The sequence below is a fragment of the Salvelinus fontinalis genome, chromosome 3 (genome assembly GCF_029448725.1).
Source record: "Salvelinus fontinalis isolate EN_2023a chromosome 3, ASM2944872v1, whole genome shotgun sequence".
Lineage (NCBI taxonomy): Eukaryota > Metazoa > Chordata > Actinopteri > Salmoniformes > Salmonidae > Salvelinus > Salvelinus fontinalis.
This window is the reverse complement of record NC_074667.1, coordinates 26732705-26756130: the sequence shown is the minus strand read 5'-3', so window position 1 is coordinate 26756130 and position 23426 is coordinate 26732705. Positions and strand designations below refer to the sequence as shown.

The following is a 23426-nucleotide window of genomic DNA, read 5'->3' as shown; positions in this document are numbered from 1 at the left end:
CTACCCTCTATAGTACCTTGGGGTCGGAGGCCGAGCAGTTGCCATTCCAGGCAGTGATGTAACCAGTCTGGATGCTCTCGATGGTGAAGCTGTAGAACCTTTTGAGGATCTGACGACCCATGACAAATCTTTTCAGCCTCCTGTGGGGGAATAGGTTTTATCGTGCCCTCTTCCAGACTGTCTTGGTGTGCTTGGACCATGTTAGTTTGTTGGTGATGTGGACACCAAGGAACTTGAAGCTCTCAACCTGCTCCACTGCAGCCCCATTGATGAGAATGGGGGCGTGCTTGGTCCACTTTTTCCTGTAGCCCACAATCATCTCCTCTGTCTTGATCATGTTGAGAGAGAGGCTGTTGTCCTGGCACCACACAGCCAGGTCTCTGACCTCCTCCCCATAGGCTGTCTCGTCGTTGTCGGTGATCAGGCCTACCACTGTTGTGTCATCTGCAAACTTAATGATGGTTGTGTCTGGCCGTGCAGTCATGAGTGAACAGGGAATACAGGAGGGGACTGAGCACGCACCCTTGAGGGGCCCCTGTGTTGAGGATCAGCATGGCGGATGTGTTGTTACCTGCCTTTGCCACCTGGGGGCGGCCCGTCAGGAAGTCCAGGATCCAGTTGCAGAGGGAGGTATTTAGTCCCAGGGTCCTTAGCTTATTGATGAGCTTTGAGGGCACTATGGTGTTGAACGCTGAGCTGTAGTCAATGAATAGCACTCACATAGGTGTTCCTTTTATCCAGGTGGAAAATGGCAATGTGGAGTGCAATAGAGATGTAGTGCCTTATTGCAAACAGGATGCATGTTTTGAAATATTTTTTATTCTGTACAGGCATCCTTTTCACTCTGTCATTTAGGTTATTATTGTGAAGTAACTTCAATGTTGTTGATACATCCAATGTTGTTGATTTCTCCTATCACAGTCATTAAACTCTGTAAATGGCCTCATGGTGAAATCCCTGAGCGGTTTCCTTCCTCTCCTGCAACTGAGTTAGGAAGGACGTGTGTAACTTTGTCGTGACTCGGTCTATTGATACACTGTTCAAAGTGTAATTAATAACTTCACCATGCTCGAAGGGATATTTAATGTCTGCTTTGAACATTTTTACCCATCTACCAATAGGTGCTCTTCTTTGCGAGGCATTGGAAAACCTCCCTGGTCTTTGTGGTTGAATCTGTGGTTGAATTGCAGTTCTCGACTGAGGGACCTTACAGATAATTATATATGTAGGGTACAGAGATGAGGTAGTCAATCAAAAATCATGTTAAACCCTATTATTGCACACAGAATGAGTCCATACAACGTATGTGACTTGTTAAGCAAAGGTTTACTCCTGAACTTATTTAGGCTTGCCATAATAAAGGGGTTGAATACTTAATGAGTTAAGACATTTCAGCTTTCATTTTTAATTCATTTGAAAACATTTCTAAAAACAAAAAAATATGGGGTATTGTGTGTAGGCCAGTGACACAAAATCTCAATTTAATAAATTTAAAATTCAGGCTGTAACACAAAAAAAATTGGCAAAATTATGAATTAAGAGAATGAATACTTTCAAAAAAGCCCTGTAGCTGGCTCTGTGTCTGCTGCTTCTCCTTAACTTTTTAAGAAATTAATTTGTTCAAAACTGCTCAACTGTCTTTCTCTCTTTTTGAGTCAACTACTCAACACATTTTATGCACTGGAGTGCTATCTATCTGTACTTTATGCTTTCAGTACTAGATTCATTCACTGATGCTTTGATTGCGTGGACAACATGTCAATTCATGCTGCAAGAGCTCCGAATCCTCCGGAAGTCATCAAAATTACTGGGTAAGTCCATGGAAGGAGATGAGAACCATTAACATCCTAACAGAACCATTAACCTCCTAAGTGTTGTATTGAAGTCAATGTACCCAGAAGAGGACGGAAAATTGCTGTCCTCCGGCTACACCATGGTGCTACGCCAGAGAGTCCTGTTGAGGATACTGTAGGATACTGTAGACCTTCTTTGCAAAACCGTGTGTTCTAATCTGTTATTTGGTGAGGTGAATATATTTTATATATTTTTTGCAGGGTATGACCTGTTGCATCTTTGCAACCGGGGGTCTCACAGGGTTTTAATGTTACTGAAGTGAAAGTGAAATAATAATGCAACTTATTACATACCTGACTGTTGGAGAGGGCCTGCTGATGATAAGGTGAGAACCTGTTCTTGGCAGGGTCTTCTGAGGTGGGGCTGAGGGGTTTGGGGTCTGACATGGAGCGCTGCACACTCTTGATGGGCCTGGGGAGGCTCTGATGGCGCTGAGGGGACTCGGCAGTGAAGGCTTTCTGCTGGGGTGTGACGTGCGCCTTGTTGAGTTTCTCCTGGGAGGTGAAGGTGGTCTCCAGCATCCGATGGGGTGACAGCGGGGACACGGGGGAGTACAGCACCTGAGGAGACTTGGGAGGCTGGCGAGATGGGGACTCGTTCTGCTGCTGGCCTTGGTAGCCGATATCCAGAGGATCAGGTTTCCTCCTTTCAAACTTGGCCACCCCTTGGGGAGGAGATGGGGTGGAGCCTACCATCTGCATGGTGGTGGAGTATGGGCTGATGGTGGTGGGGACGCTGAGCTGAGGGGCCACCACCCCCTGAGACTGGACCTCTGGTTCGGTCTGACAGGCCAAGCTCTCACCCTTATGGGTCCTCTCTGGAGCAGAGATGTAGTGTAGTAGCTCCACCTTGTTTGTCTCAGCCGCAGTGATGTGGATTGCAGGTGAGACCCTGCCCAACTGGTCTGTCTCAGTCTGGCATGAGGAGTCATTGGTGGTCTGAATGGCTATGCTAGAGGAGGACACTTTGGAGATTCCGTCGGATTTGACCTCCGCGCTAGAGTCTGAGTGCTTGGAGAAGCGTGATCTCCTGCGCCTAACCGGTTGCTCCCACTCTGCTTGATCCTCGTCGTCTGTCTGGACGCTGCAGTCGGCGATGCGCCTGGTTCTCCTGCCCCTACGGTTCATATACCTGTCCTCACCATCTTCATCATCCGTCTGCACGCAGCTATCTGCAATCCTCCTCACTGGCTCCTCCTCTGCTTCATCCCTAAGACGAGGCATAGAGTTCCGCTTCTTCATGACCCTGGACTCCGCCTGATCCTCACTATTTCTGAAGGACATCTCAGAGGCAGAGCTAGGTATAGGCCTTGGGGTCACCACTGTTTGGACCACCTGCCCTTCCATGTGGGGTTGCCAGAACTGCACACTTTGGCCCTCCTGTTGAATCACCCTACCACTCTGGTCACAGATGATGAAACCTTGAGGGGTTCCTCCTCCAACTACTACCCCTTGAGCAGTAGTGGCTGTAGCAGCTGCTGCTGCCGATGAAGCAGCTGCCTCGGCTGCTGCGGCTGCAGCTGCTGCCTCCACCACTGCAGTCTTCTGCCTCTTCTGCTCCTCCAACTGCTGCTGGAGCTGCTGCTGCAGCGACTGAATCTGGTCCAGTTGCATCCTCTGCTGGGCTAGCTGTTCCCTCTGCATGACCAGCTGTGTCTCCCGTTCCGATTGCTGCTGATGCAGGACTTGCTGTTTGATGGTCTGCAGCTCCTGGATCTCGCGCTGCACCAGCATCTGTTCTTTCTCCCTGTGCCTCTGGAGCTCCATGCGGTCTCTCTCCAGTTCCTCATGTAGGCGCATTTGCCGAAGTTTCTCCAGCTCCACACGCTCTCGCTCCATCTGCAGCATCTGCTCTTGCTGCTGTCTCAAACGCTCTTCTACTTTTTCTAGCTCTGGGTCTACGGAAGTAGCAATAGTGGTGCTGGCTGCTGCAGCCTGGAGTGTGGTCTGGGGCTGCAGCTGAGTCTGATGCTGCACTAGAGCCTGGGGCTGAGGCTGAGTTATTAGCTGGGACTGGGTTTGAGTCAGGGATAAAGCTTGAGTTTGAGTTGGTATTTGTTGTTGCATTTGAGTTTGCATTTGTTGCTGTATTTGGGACTGCATTTGTTGATGGATTTGGGCTTGCATTTGAGTTTGTGTATGGGGGTGTGTCGTAACTTTCTGCGCTTGGATATGAGTTTGGGGGGTCTGTTGGTTTGCAGACTGAATTGGCATTGCAGTAGTTTGTACACTCTGTCCACCCATATGAGATACCGGGTGGGCCGGTGGTAAAGTTGCAGCTGTGTGCACAGCGACGGTTGCCAAAGGCTTCCCAAGGTAGACAGGAGCTTCCTGGGTGGAGGTGCTTGTGTCAGGTACATTTCCAGGAACGCCAGCTGTTGTAGGAAACTGGTTGGGAGAAGCGTAACCGTAAGGTCCCTGTGTAGACAGAGGCATCCTTGGGGTCACATGAGGCAACCTGGTGAGGCTAGCCAGTGGTACAGCAGTCACGCCTGCAGGGTAAGGTCGGTATATTCCTCGTGGCATGGGTCGCAGAACAGAGGAAGGCTGGGTGGTTATTGGCAAGGTAGAGGCTATTGGGCTGTTGATGGTGGAGTATGTCATGCCATCAGCGCCTCTCATTGCAGATGGATATAAGGCCCGTATGCTTGCTTGTCTGGCATTGATCAGATTGGTTAGGGCTTGGCCATGTGCAGTGGGCCTACCGTCAGGGCCATAGAGTAGGTTGGCTCGGATTGATGCTAAACTTTGCTGTAGGTTGAGCCTGGCTGCAGGGCCTGCTCCTCTTCCAGCACCATACTGCATCATGTCAGGGTTGCTGTACCGTTGACCGAACTGATCCATAGAGTTCAGAGCTGCACACATTCGGCTGATCTCCCTGGCAGTGGTGGCACTATACTGTGCCAGGTTGGCATCCGGTAAACCTGCCTGACCATAGCTGTAGTCTTGGTTGATGTTGGACATGGAGCCGTATCTTCGCAGGGGTAAGGGAGGACCTGTAACATCTCCTTCATGACGTAAGTCTGTGTAGGATCCATACTGCGCACCCATGCCAAGATATCCTCCTTCGTAGGTTTGATTCATGGTGCTCAGATCCACGGCCAGGTCCCCAGGGTCAGTCCTCTGATAGTACTGAAGCCCTGCATTTGACAGGTTGGTGTCAGACATGGAAGGTTGAAGTCTCCCTCCAGGGGGTATAGGGTATGGAGGGACTCCCTGCATTGGTTTAAGCTCCTCTGGTGCTCCTTGCATTCTTGATGTCTGGTAGCCATTATTTCCAGGTTGTTGTTGTTGTTGTTGATGATGTTGCTGTTGTTGTTGTTGACGTTGTTGTTGTTGTTGTTGTTTCTGCTGCTGTTGTTGTTGTTGTTGCTGCTGCTGCTGTTGCTGCTGCTGCTGTTGTTGTTGTTGTTGCTGCTGCTGTTGTTGTTGTTGTTGCTGCTGCTGTTGTTGCTGCTGCTGCTGCTGCTGCTGCTGCTGCTGCTGGTGCTGCTGGCTTACACTGTAATGTGGGGCAGGGGGTGGAAGGGCGACTTGGGAAGGTTCAGTGGTTAGATTTTTCTGAGTTAAGTTCCCTGCACAACTACCAGTGAAGGGTAGCTTGTAAACGACGTCACAACAAGCCACTTGGTTCTCTGGTTTTTGCATCTGTCCACCAGTGAGATCCAGGACCTGGGGAGGAGGAGGAGGCTCTTTGACCAGCTGAGTCACTGTGGCCCCCTGAGATGTATTGCGGTCTTCCAGTTGGACCATCATGACATGGGGCTTTCCCGTGGACAGGTTCATGACCGTGGGCTTGTTCTTCAACTCCAAAGCAAGCCCACCCTGACAATAGTCATGCTGAGTGTTAGAGGAAGGTGGAGCCACAGACACTGGCTGAGGAGGTAAGGGAGATACTCTAGGAATTGCACTGACACTGACCACAGGCTGAGCAATTCCAATGCTTGTCTGGCTCACCACCAGGTCTTTCTTCAGCAACAGCGGCTGGACCTGGTTTGCTAGGTTATAGCGAGCGAAAGAGGACTGCTGGTGCTGCTGGAGTTGCTGCTCGAGGAGCTGTTGTTGCTGTAGGAGCTTCTGCTGCTGCATCTGGAGCTGCTGCTGCTGGATGCCCAGATCCTCCAGACATGCGTCAATCTTAGGAATGGACGGGTCAGTGATGGGTGTCTTAGTTTGTGTAAGACACATTGCTGATCCAATGCCTTGCCCCAGATCCATACGGTTCTGAAGGGGATCTCCGTAAACCACTGGATGCCCCTTCGGCTGACATATAAACATGGAGGCTGCCACGGTGACTGTTGTTGGAGTGGACGCAGACACATGCGGCTGCTCTTGTGCATTCAGGTTCATGGCTGCATTCAGGTCCTGCACCGCTGTGTGACGGCTGGGTGGTTGTTCAGCATCGAGAGAATACCTCCTTGTATCAGTTGCCAGAGACGTTAGATCCATGCCCTGGTCAGTCATGATAATTGGGGCGGGCTTCATTGGTGCTCTCAGGTCCACCACAGATGCAGGTCCACTCGGATGCATTTGAATTTGGCCCTGCTCCACGACCCTAGAGGTACCTGGAACGTTGGAGATTCTACATAGGGAGATATTTTCCATTGACATTGACCCACGACTGTATGTGGTAGCTGTGGTTGTCATTGTCATGCTCATGCCAATATTAACCCTCTCAGATTGGGGCCTCTGTAAACCGGGTTGAGGGGTTTGGTGCAGTGGGTGCATTTGTGGGGATGTTGGGGAGCTTGTTGAAGGAGTATGTTGCTGATACATGGGCTGACGTATACCCTGTGTTGGCGAGGACAGGGGCGAAGTGGAAGAGTTTACAGTTAAAGGCTTGGCAGAACTGGTGGTGGTCTCAGAGCCCAGAGTTATCACCATTACTGGTGAGTCGGAGGAGGACTGTTGTCTTGCAAGGCGTGGCGACGCTGATCTTTGTGGCGTATGGGCTCCATGTTGTGGCGGTATTGGGGAGGTTGGGCCACCAGCGCCAGGCTGAGAATGTTGTGGGGACCCCCCAGGCCCAGTGGGTCGTAGGGACACCCCAGGCCCTGTGGGTCGTGGGGACACCCCAGGCCCTGTGGGTCGTGGGGACACCCCAGGCCCTGTGGGTCGTGGGGATGGGGAATGAGTGGGGCTCTGTGAGGGAGAGGGAGCAGGGGAAACAGGAGGACTGGGGCCTTTAAAATAAGAGAAGAGGGAGGATGCGATGGAGGGCACTCCAGGGTCAGGAGGAGGCACCCCCTGTGCTGGTCCATGAGTACCTGGTCTTCCAGCTGCCGGGGGGATAACACCCCCTATTTTGGCAGTCTGCGTCCTCATCCTGTCTTGGGTTTCTTTCGATAGATGCTGTGTCACACTGATTCCTTGGGGGATCCCTCTTCCAGACCCACGTGGGTCGTTTGAGGAGAAGGAAACAGGTGCAGAGATCTGTGTGGGGCTGGAGCCAGGTGTTAGGGAAGCTCCAGTGTCTAGATGTTGTTTATTGCCAGGCTGAGGTGCCCCAGCCAGTTGCCTTTGTGGACTTCCTTGTTGTTGACCTGGCCTTCCTGGCTGTCCCTGCTGCTGCTGCTGCAACATCTCTGCTTTCCTCATCATTTCTTCATAAACCTCCTCTGCACTTTTCAGTGTCTTGTCAGACGGTGAAGTGGCAGTAGGTTTTTCAGTGGGGGAGTAGAGAGACATGAACGTGGGGAGGTTGTGGTGGCTTCCTGACTTGTAGAGCTTGGAGCCCATCATTTCAAAGCCCTCTGCCTCTGAATCCATGGAAGGGGAGTACTCTGAGCAAGAGGATCTGTGGAGCTCCTCCATCTCTGCTGCCTGTCTCAGCTCCTCTGTTGGGGATGCATCCTCGATGGGAGAGAGGTTGCTGGGCGGAGTCTTGGATCTCTCTCTACGTCTCTGGGCCCTCAGCTCCTCTTTGTCTCTCTTAGTTTTCCTGGCTGTGCTGCGGATTCTCTGCAGGTCCAGATCTCTCATCTTCTCCTGCTCTCTCAAAAGCTCCTCTTCCTCCCTCAGCTCGTCTTCCTCGGATGAGTCCTCGATGGTGGGCAGGAGTGGGCCATGGGAGCGGTGGCGAGCTTTCCTCTGCTGCTTGGCTTCTTCCAGTCTTTGCCTGCGGCTGGGGCTGCTGTCACTGTCATCCTCCATGGAGGACACAGAGGTAGGGGACGTGCCGGAGGTGTAGCTGGGAGTGGTGGCAGGTAGGGTGGATGAATACTCCCCCCTGGACCGCTCCTCTGGTGATCCAGTCAGGCTCTCCATCTCCAGCTCTGGCTCTCTGAGGTCATGCTCTGAGTTGTTCAGCTCGATGGTCTTAAACCGCCGCAGGCCTCCTTGGGAAGCCATCATACCTTCGTCTTCTTCACCATCAGCGCCCTTGGTGTCCTCTTCAAAACTACTGGAATGGTGGGTGAGGCTGCGTCGTTTCTCCTTCCCCAAATCCTTTTTGTTTTTAGTTTTCTGGTAGCCGTACCCTTCCTCCTCCTCCATCTCATCCTCGTCAGCGCTCATTTCCATGATCTGCCTCCTCATGAACTCCTCATCTGTCATTTCTTTATGGGACTTCTTCTGCCTGGGCGGTAAGGGGGACAGACCACTCTCGCTGCTGTCCTCCACATAGTCGTGGCGCAGCTTTGAGCTGAGATCGTCCGACACTTCCCCATCCGAGTTGTACTCCTCGTCCTGGCCAATGGACAGAGAGTGAGGCCTCCCCCGGCCCTGGTCTGCAGCGGCCTTGGACTTTGACTCAAGCAGCGGCCGCATGGAGCTCTCCAGCTTGGTTATCTCAGAGGGGCTAGAGGGGCCTCGTTCACTCAGCTTCAACCCCGGATCCTCCTGGATCTGGCCTGTGATCTCACCCATGGAGCCGGATATCCCATCTGACGAGTAGCCCGTGTCACTGAGGCTCTGTGTGCTGGACTTGTTGGAATACTGAAGGAAAGAGAGAAAAAAAGAGAGAGGTCAAAGGGCGGTATTCGCATCAGTCTTTTTCCCCCTTGACTTAATTTATTTCTACAGCAAAAAGTCTATTACAGGCATCAGTGCACCCTTTCTTTCCTATCGTTTCACCTAACTCAACGGTAGTGTCACTTTTATGAGCATTTGTTTCACAGATGATAGGGGTTGGAATTAAAGCAATGGAGCTTATACAGGATATATTACTATTCTGGCAAGACACAAGAGAATAATTATATTGAAAGGAATTTAGTCATCTAAGCACATGCAACTATGACAGATAGTGTAACACATACAGCGCCATGAAAAAGTACTTGCCCCCTTTCTGAAATTTTTGCATATTTTTGGTACTGAATGTTATCAGATCTTCAACCAAACCTCATATTAGATAAAGGGAACCTGAGTGTACAAATAAAATAAGTATCACTTTTTTTTGTTATGTATTTAATTAACAAAGTTATGCAACACCCAATTTCCCTATGTGAAAAGAATTGCCCCCTTACACTCAATAACTGGTTGTGCCACCTTTAGCTGCAATGACTGCAACCAAATGCTTCCTGTAGTTGTTGATCAGTCTCTCACAGCGCTGTGGAGGAATTTTGGCCCACTCTTGCATGCAGAACTGCTTTAACTCAGCAATATGTGTGGTTTTTCAAGCATGAACTGCTTGTTTCAAGTCCTGCCACAACATCTGGCAGGACTTTGTGCACCCGAGTGGTGCAGCGGTCTAAGGACACTGCATCCCAGTGCAAAACGCATCACTGCAGTCCCTGGTTCAAATCCAGGCTGTGATTCATCCGGCCGTGATTGGGAGTCCCATAGGGCGGAGCCCAATTGGCCCAGCGTTGTCCGGGTTTGGTCAGGGTAGGCCGTCATTGTAAATAAGAATTTGTTCTTAACTGACTTGCCTAATTAAATAAAAAAAATCTATAATAATAATCTCAATTGGGATTAGGTCTGGATTTTGACTGGGCAAAACAACATTGATTGTGTGTTTTGGATCACTGTCTTGCTGCATGACCCAGCTGCGCTTCAGCTTCACCTCACAGACGGATGGCCTGACAGTCTCCTGTAGAATTCTTTGATACAGAGCAGAATTCAGGGTTCCTTCTATTAAGGCAAGTCGTCCAGGTCCTGAGGCAGCAAAGCATCCCCAAACCATCACACTACCACCACCATGCTTGACCGTTGGTATGAGGTTCTTACTGTGGAATGCAATGTTTGGTTTTCGCCAGGCATAATGGGACCCATGTCATCCAAAAAGTTATACTTAAACTCATCTGTCCATAGAACATTAGAACCATAGAACGTTCTTCCAAGAGTTTTGACGATCATCCAGGTACTTCCAGGTGCTTTTTGGCAAACGTGAGTTAACTTTTTGGACCAGATGGGTCCCATTATGTCTGACGAAAACCAAACACTGTATACCTTTCTTAATAAAATAAATAAAATAAGTATATTTTTTTGTGTTATTTATAAACTCAGGTTCCCTTTATCTAATATTAGGTTTTGGTTGAAGATCGGATAACAGTCAGTATCAAAAATAGGCAAAAATAGAGAAAAATCGGAAAGTGGGCAAATACTTTTTCACGACACTGTATAAATATGACAAAATAAAAAGCTTGAGATAAAAAGTGACAAAAAAACGACAAACAACAATACAACGCACAAAGAAAAAAACATGATATTTTTGCTACATGCTTGTATAATACATTTTCCAATGCAATCACTGCAATACAGTTGAAGAATGACGGAAATAAATGAACAAGTTGATCAAAATATAATGATTAAGTAAAAAAAAAAAAAAAAAGTTTTTTAAAACGGGGCATTGCATGTTAATAACACTGATTAATCACGATCGCAATGCCAGAGAAAGATGACCATATTAAAAGGTAACACAGGCTTAACATTATGATTGATGAAAGATAAAGATACTAAACCTGGTGCATGATAAACAGCTGATGCTTGGGGATAGAGATGACGAGGAGAAAGGGGATAAGAATGATATGCTGCAATGATGATGATAGCAGTGGTGGTAATTAACATTTGAGTCATTTAGCTGACATTCTTATCCAGAGCGACTTACAGGGGCAATTAGGGTTAAGTGCCAAGGGCACACCGGCAGATTTTTTCACCTAGTGGGCTAGGGGATTCGAACCAGAGACCTTTGGTTCCTGACCCAACACTCTAACTGCTAGACTACCTGCAGCATCCTATTTGATATAATGTAATGATCATAGTGATGATAATGGCAGTGATGGTGATGATGCTGATGCTGCTGCTGCTGATGATGATAGTAGTGCTGAGTGATTGACCGGTTATTAAAAAACTAATTGACCAACATCATTAAAAAAATAAAAATAAACTATGTACTGAAATATTTTACTATTTCATAGTAATTTCATATTTTTCTATTGATGGCTAGCCAATGTGGACCTGACGGAGACAATGGAATATTTTCAATGTTTTAGCAATTGAATGTTCACTATTTTTGTCTTTGAAATATCCATTAAAAAGCTCTAAAATCATTTTCATGTCATTATTTCATAATGCACTTAATCTAAAATTAAAAAACGAAAAACATTTCATGATGAAGATGGTGACACTGACGAAGAGGATGACATTGATGATGAAGATGATGACGACGTCGACAACTGTCAAGAATGACTGAAATGAAGGTAAATACAAGTCTGGCGGTAAATCAAGAACAATAACAGTGGTAAAGACGTTGAAGTTGCAAAGTTGCAGGTCGCTCACGTCATGGTGTTTTGACTTCTGCGAGTCTCCAGCAGGTTTTTTCTTTTCATCTTTTGATGTGGTGATGGTCTCAGGTGCTCCCTTCTTGGGCGAGGCTTTGACTTCTGCTTCCTTTTGAGTTTTGGTGGCGACTTCAATTTTCTCCTGGCCCTGCTGCTGTTTACCAGACTGCTTGTTGGGTACACTCTGGTTGGGTTTAGGTTGGGTAGGTGCACCCTTAGCAGGAGAGGGTGCACCCTTGCTAGGGGTGGGTGCAGCTTTGGTATGGGAGGGTGCACCCTTGGCTGGGGAGGGCTGGGCAGGACCCTTACTCTGGGTGGTGGGTCCTGTCTGTTTGGCAGCGGAGGGTGCGCCCTTAGCAGGGGAGGGCTGGGCAGGACCCTTACTCTGGGTGGTGGGTCCTGTCTGTTTGGCAGGGGAGGGTGCGCCCTTAGCAGGGGAGGGCTGGGCAGGACCCTTACTCTGGGTGGTGGGTCCTGTCTGTTTAGCAGGGGAGGGTGCGCCCTTAGCAGGGGAGGGCTGGGCTGTTTTAGCAGGGGAGGGTTGTGCCTTGGCAGGGGAGGGCTGGGCTGTTTTAGCAGGGGACGGTTGAGCAGGCCCCTTGCTTTGGGCGGTGGGCCCTGCCTGTTTGGCAGGGGAGAAAGGAGGGCCACTTACTTGGGCACCCGGTGGTTTCTGTTGCTGTTGAGGACCAGTGGGCCGTAGCCCTGCCTGCTGATTGGGCCCTCTCTGCTGAGGCTGTGGTTGATTGGCTGGAGCTGGGTGCCGTGGGGATCCCATTGGCTGAGGAGCAGGAAGTGGCGTGTCTCCCAGGGCCCCAGACAAAGCTCTCTGGGTCTGGCAGTTCAGACAGAGCCATTCTTTATTCTGAAACACAGACAGAACAAAAAGCGACATTTAGAAAACTGCATGGTACAGGATTGTATAAAACCAAACATTGTCTCCAAACTAAAGATTATACCACAACGATCATTCAAGAAGAAGAACATTTAAAGTCAAGAAGAAACAACATCAACAAAATACTTGTTGGCAAAGTTTAGTTTAAAAGATGTATATGCTGTTCACATTGACGCTCTCCATAGACTTTATCATACCATAGTGAAACATAATGGGGTAGAAGTAGGACGGCGGTAGATGAAAAGAGGTGCTATACTTGTCAAACAACGTGAAAGTACGCTTGAGTAGCATTGAGATGAAAGAGGACAGGAATAGCTAGCTGTCTACACTGCCGCTGTGCTCACAGCAGCACTTACAAATTAAGCGTGCCCTCCTAACCGGGGGAAAAAAAAAAGTAAAAACACGACTCCCCCATAAATCAGCTGTCTGGTAGAAGGTTTAGGCTGCTAATTTCACACTGCCTCTGCGTCCCAAATGGCACCATATTCCCTATATAGTGTACTTATTCTGGTCAAAAAGTAGTACACTGTATATTAATACCGGTCCCACTATGTCATTCTTCTTTCATATGGCTGTAATATACTGTAGAAACGATGTGGTCAGGCTAAGCAATAAAGTACTGTACAGTGAGACTACAGTGGCGGCAGAGAGCCAAGGATTTTAACAGGGAGTGCACTGACTCTGAACACAGGGGACTTGTTTAACATGGACCTTTATGTTGATATGAGAGTCAACACATATGGAGAAAGACTGGTTACTCTTGCTAAAAATTGATTCGATAAAGAGGGAGTGATGGAGGGGTATAAAAAAAACTAAAAGCATCCTAGGGGACCATTACTCAATGAAAGAAATAGCCACCCGCTCACACCATACGGTCAAAGACCAGCATAATAAAGACGGATTCAAAGGATCGGAACTTCTTCCGATTGTGATAAATTGGCCTCAGATTACAACAAGCAGGCAGTGGGATAAAGTCTCGGTTCAAGAAAGATGTTCCGTCCTAGATTTTGGGCAAACTATCCAAGATATATCTATGAAGAAGCGTGTTTGAGGTCAGATCAGGTGCTTCAAGCAGCAGCCGCAGCACAGACGGGTTAGGCCAGAGCTGGCTAAAGGACTCAAACCCCTGTAGTTGTTTAAGTCAACCCTTTCATCTGCATGAGAAGGCTTAATCAGCAGACAATGTTAAGCGCTTTGAAGCACATAGGAAGACGACCGCTGCATGAATACAAATCAGCACTATGGTTATTAGTGTTGAGACACACAGAGACCCAACTGCAATTAGTTCCACAGTCAACTGTTCAGATGTAATCAGCCCTTCACGGAGCAGATAACACTCATCGACAGAGAGTTAGATACAGACTGTCACCCCTCACATTCAATCAACAGCAGGGTTCATCCAAAATGGCACCCTATATCCTATAGAGCGCACTCCTTTTGACCTGATTCCTATGGGCCCTGGTCAAATGCGGTTCACTATTTAAGGAATAGGGTGCCATTTTGGACACAACCAGATAGTCTCCAATGCAGTGCCACCACACCTCTATGGGGGTATTGATTATGTCAACATTCTGCCTGCGGGGGAAAAAGGGTGTAAACCCATCAAAGACAGGATATTAGCAGAAACAGATTCCATTTCCGATTAAAAGAGCTGATCAATGAGACAGAACTACGGTGTCCGTATTAGGACAGCCTTAGTCTCAGCAGGAGTTGTTTTATTCTCAGATCAAATGGGAACATTTAAATGCTTCTATTACCAGGTTATGAAAAGCACAACGAGGGATGGGGGCACCATGTTTGTAGCCCAGGGCCCGTATTTACAAAGCAATCCAGGATCAGGCCCCTCCCTCCCTGTCCATGAAATCTCATTCATGAATGATTTAAAAGGCTAAACTGATCCTAGATAGCAACCATACTCTTCGACGCCTTGTGAAGCTGGGCCCAGAGCCTCAAGGCATGGAGAAATGGCATCTGTGTGTAACGCGTATCGTCGGCGTCAAGGCGATAACAAATAACCTCATAAACACCTCTATAGCCGATTACCATCGGTACCACTGTACCATAGATCCTATCTTTATACGGTGTCCATATTAGGACACCCTCCTCTATTGTTATGACGCCTTCTTTAACCTGCGAGGAGGCAATAAAAGGCTATAACAATAGACTACAAAACAGTCCCACAGCATAAAGCTCATAAAGGAAAAGCACAACACAGGTGTTAAATGAGTAGAGGACACCACTGCTACGCTCCCATAATTCACTGCAGTATACTTTAAATGTCACATTTTAAGCTAAAAAAAGGTGTTAGGAGTTTGGATACACTCCAGAATTGAGTGTGCAGCAGCAGCATGAGGAATGGCAAGTTACAAGTGAGTTACTCTACCTGCAACCTGCTCCCTGCACAAAATGTGTAGCGATAGCGTGTTTATGTTACAAGGAGGGAGGAGATAAGGAAATAGAATTGATCATGAAAAAAAGAGAGAGAACGAGCGAGCTAACGCGTCACATTCAGGGAAATAATTTCGTCACTTTGTCTGTGTGTCTGGACCATGGCCCCTGGAGGCTCCTGATTAACAGGCAGCCTGATATGGATGTTAATCTGAGGGCCCCAAAGAACAGCGGTTGACAGGTACAGTCTCTCCAGCGATAAGGCCTGGGAGTGCCACTCTCGCCACTACTCAGCTCCTCTGCCTTGGCCTTCTCATCTGATGAAAGTGAATTAGTGAATGTATTGGAGTTCGTATGATTGTGTAAATACAGTGCGAGGGTATGCGACTGCTTTTTGGGGTGTCAGTGTGTTTATCAGTCAATGTACACCTGTACTGTACATGTGCAAGTGTGAGACTGTGATGTAGGTGCATGAACAGTGATTGTTAACAGGTTAGAACAGGTTAGAGCGGTGTTAACCGCTGTGTTAACCCATTCCCAGAAAATAATTGCAGGCGCATAGAACCTGTAAACACTGCGCAACAAAGTGGGACTTGAAAGGGGTGTGGTTGATGTCGAGGCAGGCGAGGGTGCGAGCCTGCTACAGCTGTATGAGATGGGACTTTGAAATATGGCGAAAATCGGCAATCAAAATAAACGTTCGATCACAATGGCCATATTGTTCTTGGGAAGCCCAATGGATTCTGAGTTCGGGGGCATACAAAGCACGTATGTGAAAGCTATTTCTAAGATGCATACTTTGCATCACTTGCGCTGCTCGCTCCTTGAAGTCCACAATGTCGGCAGGACGTTCTAAGGGTTATGCTGGATGGTGAATGGACAGAGAGATCAGCCAATTAAAACCGGCGGTTGTTTCGTCCGCTCCTGCCATAGACTTCCAGTCAAGTCCCCGTTCTGAGGCGCTATGAAACCCGACGGTTCGAGAGAGCCGGCTGGTGGACAAGATTAGAGCTGTGTGTGTGTGTGTGTGTGTGTGTGTGTGTGTGTGTGTGTGTGTGTGTGTGTGTGTGATTCCTTGCTTGTGTTCTCCAGTCTAGGCTCATTAGTAACCCAGTGTGGGGGGGGGGGGGGGGGGGGGGGGTGCTCTGCTATGGTTGTGTAACACCATGAGGTGCAGAAACACTGAGGTGTACCTGAGCACCACACACACACACACACACACACACCGCTCTCTCAAACATATCTGGCACACCTTTCCAAACACACCGAGACTTACACATTCAGTAGAGGGATACCGATGGATGTTAAACTCTAACCGCGCTACATGAACGGGAGAGGGAGCGCATCCATCTTCCGACCAATCAGAATATAGTCGTCCATAAAACAATAATTGCACAAAACCACCTAGCTACCTAACCCCAACAAATCCGACTGATACTAGACATAGGTTATTCATGTGAACTGTACAGATAGGACTAGCCTATTTATGATGATGGCCTAAACTAAGCCTAAATTATACATCCTAATAATGGTAATGGTTACAGCATGTTTTCCATGGTCGGTAATGGTTTAATTAGGGACAGTGTGGAACATGGCTGCTAATGATCTAGGCAGATACATCATTTTGCCATGATGAGATATGAAAAGAAACACGACACCAGCATTATGCTGTTCCCAACTACCATGTGTGCAGTGTCCATATCAGGACACCTAACAGAAACTGGATAATCAGTCGACGACGTTACGGAGCTGGGAAACAGTTCTGACGTTAGCCAATTGTATGGTGTCCATATTAGGACAGCCTCAGACTCCGTCCTGCTCGGTCCTGCTGAGGCTATCGTAATGTGGACACCGTACATTTGGCTTCCGTCAGATCTAGAGAGTTTTAGAGCGCATTTTGATCTAAGTGGGCAGTTGGAAAATGCAATTTTCTCCAGCTGGGAAGGAGATAGAAAAAAGGGATGCTGTCAAAGGTTTGGTGAGAGCGAGGGAAAAAATGAACGAGTCTGTACTTTTCAAGGACGAAGCTAACGTATCCCTGCACACGTCTCTTGTGACACTGAAGGTCTATTAGCCACTCACAACAATAGCCACCAAGCCTGACCAATCAACACATCCAATACAGAATCTGTGTCCGAAAGTGCACCCTATTCCCTATGTAGTGTACCGTGCTCTGGTCAAAAGTAGTGCACTACATAGGGTATAGCGTGCCATTTCAGACGCAATCCCACCAGCAAACACAATCAAATGGCCAACAACACCACCAAGGAGAGAGATGGAGGGGGTTATAGGTCATCCTGTATTACATAAGCAGCAGAGAGTATCTCTAACCACAGCACCCTGTGAGCCAGATAATGCCTTCACTAATTCTGCCCAAATCCCGCAGAACCTATACTGAAACAAAATGTAAATGCAACATGCAACAATTTCTAAGATTTTACTGAGTTACAGATCATATAAGGAAATCAGTCAATTGAAATAAACTCATTAGGTCCTAATCTATGGATTTCACATGACTGGGAACACAGATATGCATCTGTGCGTTCTAATTGCCAGCGATAAAATGCAACTGTGTTCCTTGTCTGTAGCTTATACCTGGCTATACCATAACCCCACCACCACCATGGGGCACTCTGTTCACAATACTGACATCAGCAAACCACTCGAACACACGACGCCGTACACTTGGTCTGCGGTTGTGAGGCCGGATTGGACATACTGCCAAATTGTCGAAAACAAGGTTGCATGGCGGCTTATGGTAAAGAAATGTACATTAAATTCTCTGGCAAGAGCTCTGGTGGACATTCCTGCAGTCAGCATGTCAATTGCCCACACCCTCGAAACTTGAGCCATCTGTGGCATTGTGTTGTGTGACAAAACTGAACATTTTAGAGTGGCCTTTTATTGTCCCCAGCACAAGGTGCACCTGTGTAATGATCCAGCTTCTTGATATGCCAAGAAAAGGAGAAATGCTCACTAACAGGATGTAAACAAATTTGTACACATTTTGTGCGTATGGAAAATGTCTGGGATCTTTTATTTCAACTCATGAAACATGGCACCAACACTTTACATGTTGCGTTTATATTTTTGTTCAATGTAGTTGGCTGTTGAAGCGAGAAGGCGAAGGAGTGGAGGGAGTGGAGGCATGCCAAACAAACGAAACACGCTTTGTTTTTTTCTCTCCCTCAAGTGCTCTACTGAGGAGCTAAATATAAACAGGTGCAGGCAGGGCTCTCAGAACTAACCATCTGTGCAGTTTGCTTTTACGTGGAAAACCTAAATGAGATGGAAAATGTGGAATATGGTCAGAGTGTGCGTGTGATGGGGTTGTGTTGGTGTGGGTGTGAGGCGGAAAAAGGGAGCATGTAAAAAGACAAACAATTTACATATTTCGAATAATACACATTACACACTCAGGAGCACACACCCATACATGCATATTCAGACTACACAACCATACATGCATATTCAGACTCCACACCCATACATGCATATTCAGACTCCACACCCATACATGCATATTCAGACTCCACACCCATACATGCATATTCAGACTCCACACCCATACGTGCATATTCAGACCCCACACCCATACATACATATTCAGACCCCACACCCATACATACATATTCAGACCCCACACCCATACATGCATATTCAGACCCCACACATACATATTCAGACACCACACCCATACATGCATATTCAGACCCCACACCCATACATACATATTCAGACCCCACACCCATACATACATATTCAGACCCCACACCCATACATACATATTCAGACCCCACACCCATACATACATATTCAGACTCCACACCAATACGTGCATATTCGGACTCACTCAACCATCCTAACACAGTAACATGGCATACAAACATGTGAAGAAGTTGGCCTGAGGAGAGTGAGTATGTGTGTGTGTGTGTGTGTGTGTGTGTGTGTGTGTGTGTGTGTGTGTGTGTGTGTGTGTGTGTGTGTGTGTGTGTGTGTGTGTGTGTGTGTGTGTGTGTGTGTGGTCCCTGTGTACTGAAATGTCAGCTGGAAGACCCCCATCCATCAACTACAGGCTTATCAATGGATGACACCCAAACAGCAGGAAGTCCCTTTAGCCTTTTGGGGGCTGCGTTCATAAAGAGGATGCTAATGTAAAATGCTAATATGAGATGCTAATAAGCGTTTGAGCAGCTCGCTTCCTGTCACACGTTTGTGCTGCCAAATGTCCCCCTCTCTTGCTCCTTTACTGAATCAGCATAATATCACTGTGTTAGAGACAGAGGGGGAAAGAGGGTAGAGAGACACACACATAGAGATAAGAGAGAAAACGAGAGAAAGAGACAGAGAGAGAGAAAGGAGAATGACAGAGAGAGAGAAAGAGGACAGAAAGAGAAAGAGAGAGAAAATAGAGAAATAAAATAAAGAGGAGAAAGAGAGAGGGGGGGAGTAGAGGGAGAGAGAGAACATAGCCAAACCAGAGGGCTGAGAAGGGAAAGGAGAGTTGTTTATGTAGAGAGTGCTTTGGCTTTTACAGCAGTGTAAATCTCTCTCTCTCTCTCTCTCTCTCTCTCTCTCTCTCTCTCTCTCTCTCTCTGTGTCTAACCCACACCATCAGTTCCTGTGTAGAAGGATAATAGGTCCCATTTAGGACATTGCACCTTTGGGCTTCTGAGACATCCAGACATTTCTAGAACCTGTAAACACTTCCCCCAGAGCAGAACAAAGTATAGATTACTGCCCACTGTGACTGACCGCCCCTCTCCTCACTTCTTTCTGTCTCTCTCCCATCCCTCCTCTCTCCGTCTCTCCGTCTCCCCTCTCTTTTCTCTCCCCTTCCCCTCTCCCAACACACAGTCTGGACAAGACTAACACCAGCCTGCAACAACGTCATGAAATCGATGCAAAAACAGATTAGGATTTGTAAGCAAGAGAAGGATGATTATGAAGCCAGTAATGTAAGGATGACAATGGGTCACTAGATAAGCTCTCCCATAGGGTAGGATGCTGGGTTGCTACAGAAAGTCTATGTCAATGAATGATGGCCTGGGTTTACAGGAAGTAGCAAACTGAGGCACACACACACACACACACACAACTCCCACCCACACACACACACAAATACACACCCTACCACCCTCCACACACACACAACACAGATGGTGCTGCCTGTCATACTGTGTGTTAGAGCGACTTCCAATAACAACACAGGCAGTCCCAGGCAGTAGAACACCATAAACACTCCACCGGTTCACAAAGGACGACGACGACTGTGGAAAGCAACGGAGTCATATCTGTGCTGTTTAACGTGTAGCTACATCGCTATCGGAACGAATTGTGTCGCGTACATAATGGCACCCACATCAAAGCCCAACCTACTCAATCACACCCACACAGACGTATCTTTGTGCGTGTGCAGCCCTGCATGTGTGCGTATGTGCGTGCGTGCCTGCATATGTGCGCGTGTGTCTCATTTGCATGTGTGTCTTGTGCGGTGGGCTAGCTCAGCTCGTTAGTGAGATGATCTCGTTAGTGAGATGATCTCGTTAGTGAGTTGTTAACCTCATTAAGCCACGGGGGGGTAGCAGCACAGGTCAGCTCATTAGAAAGCAATAGGCCCTCGAACACAATAGCACACACCCTTCTCATTACAGTACCCTGGCTTTACGCCGTGTGAAAATATAGTAGTGCACTACACCGGCAGGGAGTAGGGGGCCATTTGGGACGCACCTCTAGTGAGGTGGGGTGAAGAGCAGGAGGAGGGAAACTGGGACAGAAACCAGAGAGAGGCCCCCAGGCCTCAGACCACGGAAATGCTGCATCGCTGGGCCCAGGTACAGGTAGCAGACCAGCCTGTTTCCTGGTGGTCACTGGTCATAACCTGTCATATGGAAACTGCAGAGGGTAAACCGAGAGCTGCCTTGAAATGGCTGGTCTAGGATCAGCCACGAAAGAGAGAGGGAGGTGTGTAGGATGAGGGTGGGAGGAGAGATGTAGGTTTCATGAAGCACTTTGTTTTTCCGCATAGAGATATACACTGAGTGTACAAAACATTAGGAACACCTTCCTACTATTGAGTTGCATCCCCCCTTTTGCCCTCAGAACAGACTCAATTCGTTGGGGCATGGACTCTTCAAGGTGTCGAAAACGTTCCACAGGGACGCTGACCCATGTTGACTCCAATGCTTCCCACAGTTGTCAAGTTGGCTAGATGTCCTTTGCGTGGTGGACCGTTCTTGATACACACGGGAAACTGTTGAGCGTGAAAAACCCAGCAGCGTTGCAGTTCGTGACACAAACCAGTGTGCCTGGCACCTACTACTATACTACTATAATATATAAATATTTTGTCTCGCCCATTAACCCTCTGAATGGCACACATACACAATCAATGCCTCAAGGCTTAAAAATCCTTCTTTAACATGTCTCCTCCCCTTCAACTACACTGACTGAAGTGGATTTAACAAGTGACATCAATAAGGGATCATAGCGTTCACCTGGACAGTCTTTGTCAAGGTGTTCCTAATGTTTTGTACACTCAGTGTACAGTAGCAGAGTATCTATTGCAGCCATAATGAATGGTTCTGGACATACAGAAACATAATTGTAGTTATGTGGTTCTGGAAACAGGGAGTGAGCCACAGCAGGATGCTTCGTGGTTATTCATTCTAATGTTCATATTCTATGGGTAGAGGTCCTTCCATCCCGGCATGGTCGGAGTTCATGTCCTTGGGGCCGGAAGAGCTAGTCTTTCCCCGCCGGCAATAATCAGGGGTTGAGAACAGCAGGTTATCAAAAGGAAAAAGGTCACCACGATTGATCCCCTCACACTCACAGAGGAACCTGCTTAGTCACTGAAACATTGAGTGCGTGGGTGCGTGCGTGCGTGCGTGCGTGCGTTCACTTGCATGAGTGTGTATGTGTATGGGAACGTGTGTGCCTATGCATGTTTGTACAAGTGTGTTTAAGACAGACAGGGCAGCCCATAACTACCAGAAATGTCATCAGAATGTCAACAGCAAATGTGAAATGATGAAAGTGTGAAAGCACAAATAAAGACACTAGGGAAAGGGTACATGTGGTTATAGAAGCGTCAACACTTGTCACCTACGGAGGGAGCCAGAGAAGACACAGTCTCATCTGAATCACAGACAGGGAGATCAAGAGAGGCAGGAAGACTGGGAAATACACACAACCATAACACCGATACACAAACAGAAACGCACAGAGACAGACAAAACACGGATACGTGCTGTGAGTGACGCACACAGATCATCACAAACACACACAGGGGCCTGAGAGCAAACACTTCATGTGTTGTGAAATCTGTTGAGAATGTATTGTAATATTTTTTTAAATTGTATAACTGCCTTAATTTTGCTGGACCCCAGGAAGAGTAGCTGTAATGGGGATCCATAATAAATACAAATACATACACAGACACATATACACGAAGACACACACAGGTACAGAAATTGCTCGTTGACACGTTCTCATATAGAAATGTGAGATTTATACAGATTAGGTGCAAATCAACATTCCTTCATAATGCTTAGAAAAACCTATAAATTTAGCCTATCATAACGATATAATAATCCTACTCAGGCCGGCACAGAATTTGTCACCAAAATCTCAAACACACACATCGGATGTGTCTCAAATGGCACCCTGTTCCCTATATAGTGCACTACTTTTGACCAGAACCCTATGGGCCCTAGTCATTCACTATAAGGGAATAGGGTGTCATGGGGACGCCGCCATCTAGGATACTCCTGCCAGATAATCAGTTCCCAGCAGGACCTTCTCTCCCACATGCTCTCTCTACTGGGTGTAGGAACACACACTGGGACCATGAAATGTCAGCCGTCATTAAATGCCAAAACACACCCCAGTGGCCAGGAATTTCTCAGGTGGTCATTGTCAATATGTATTCATCTGCTCTTTCCTTCGTTGTCTTGTTCTCTCTTTTCTCTACTTCTCTCTCACACACACATACTCTATGTCACACACATACACACACTCTCCCTCTCGGTCACACACACACCCTCTCTGTCACACACATACACACACTCTCCCTCTCTGTCACACACATACTCTCCCTCTCTCTCTCTCTGTCACACACATACACACACTCTCCCTCTATGTCACACACATACACACACTCTCTCCCTCTGTCACACACACACACACACTCTCCCTCTCTGTCATACACACACACACACACTCTCCCTCTGTCACACACATACACACACTCTCCCTCTCTGTCACACACACACGCACTCTCCCTCTCTCTCTCTCTGTCACACACATACACATACACTCTCCCTCTATTTCTCCTCTCTCTCTCCCTCTCTCTTTCTCTCCCGCTCCCTCTCTCTCTCTCTTCACACCTCTGGCCCTGCTCCTCATATCTTTCTGTCACTTGTCACTCACAAAAGTGCTCGCTTGACAGCTATTAATAACCACTTTCCCCCCACTGAAACAGCTTTGTTCTTCATTCCTCAGAGTTTCCTACAACAGCATTTTTCAAACCTCTCCTCGGGGACCCCCAGCCGTTACATGCATTTGAAC

At 47.6% G+C, this 23426-nt stretch overlaps 1 protein-coding gene across 2 annotated transcripts in view; it reads right to left on the bottom strand.

The window, feature by feature from the left end:
- LOC129842252 (protein bassoon-like) overlaps positions 1-23426 on the bottom strand; it is a 119576-nt gene that overhangs the window by 26243 nt on the left and 69907 nt on the right. Inside the window, exons 4-5 of one of the 2 annotated variants that reach the window (XM_055910733.1) lie at positions 11571-12437; positions 2148-8789 (exon numbers count right to left, since the gene is read on the bottom strand). In XM_055910733.1, coding sequence (XP_055766708.1) covers positions 2148-8789; positions 11571-12437 — 7509 coding nt within the window. The remainder of the gene's footprint in view (positions 1-2147; positions 8790-11570; positions 12438-23426) is intronic. The other variant, XM_055910740.1, reaches the window with a different exon arrangement.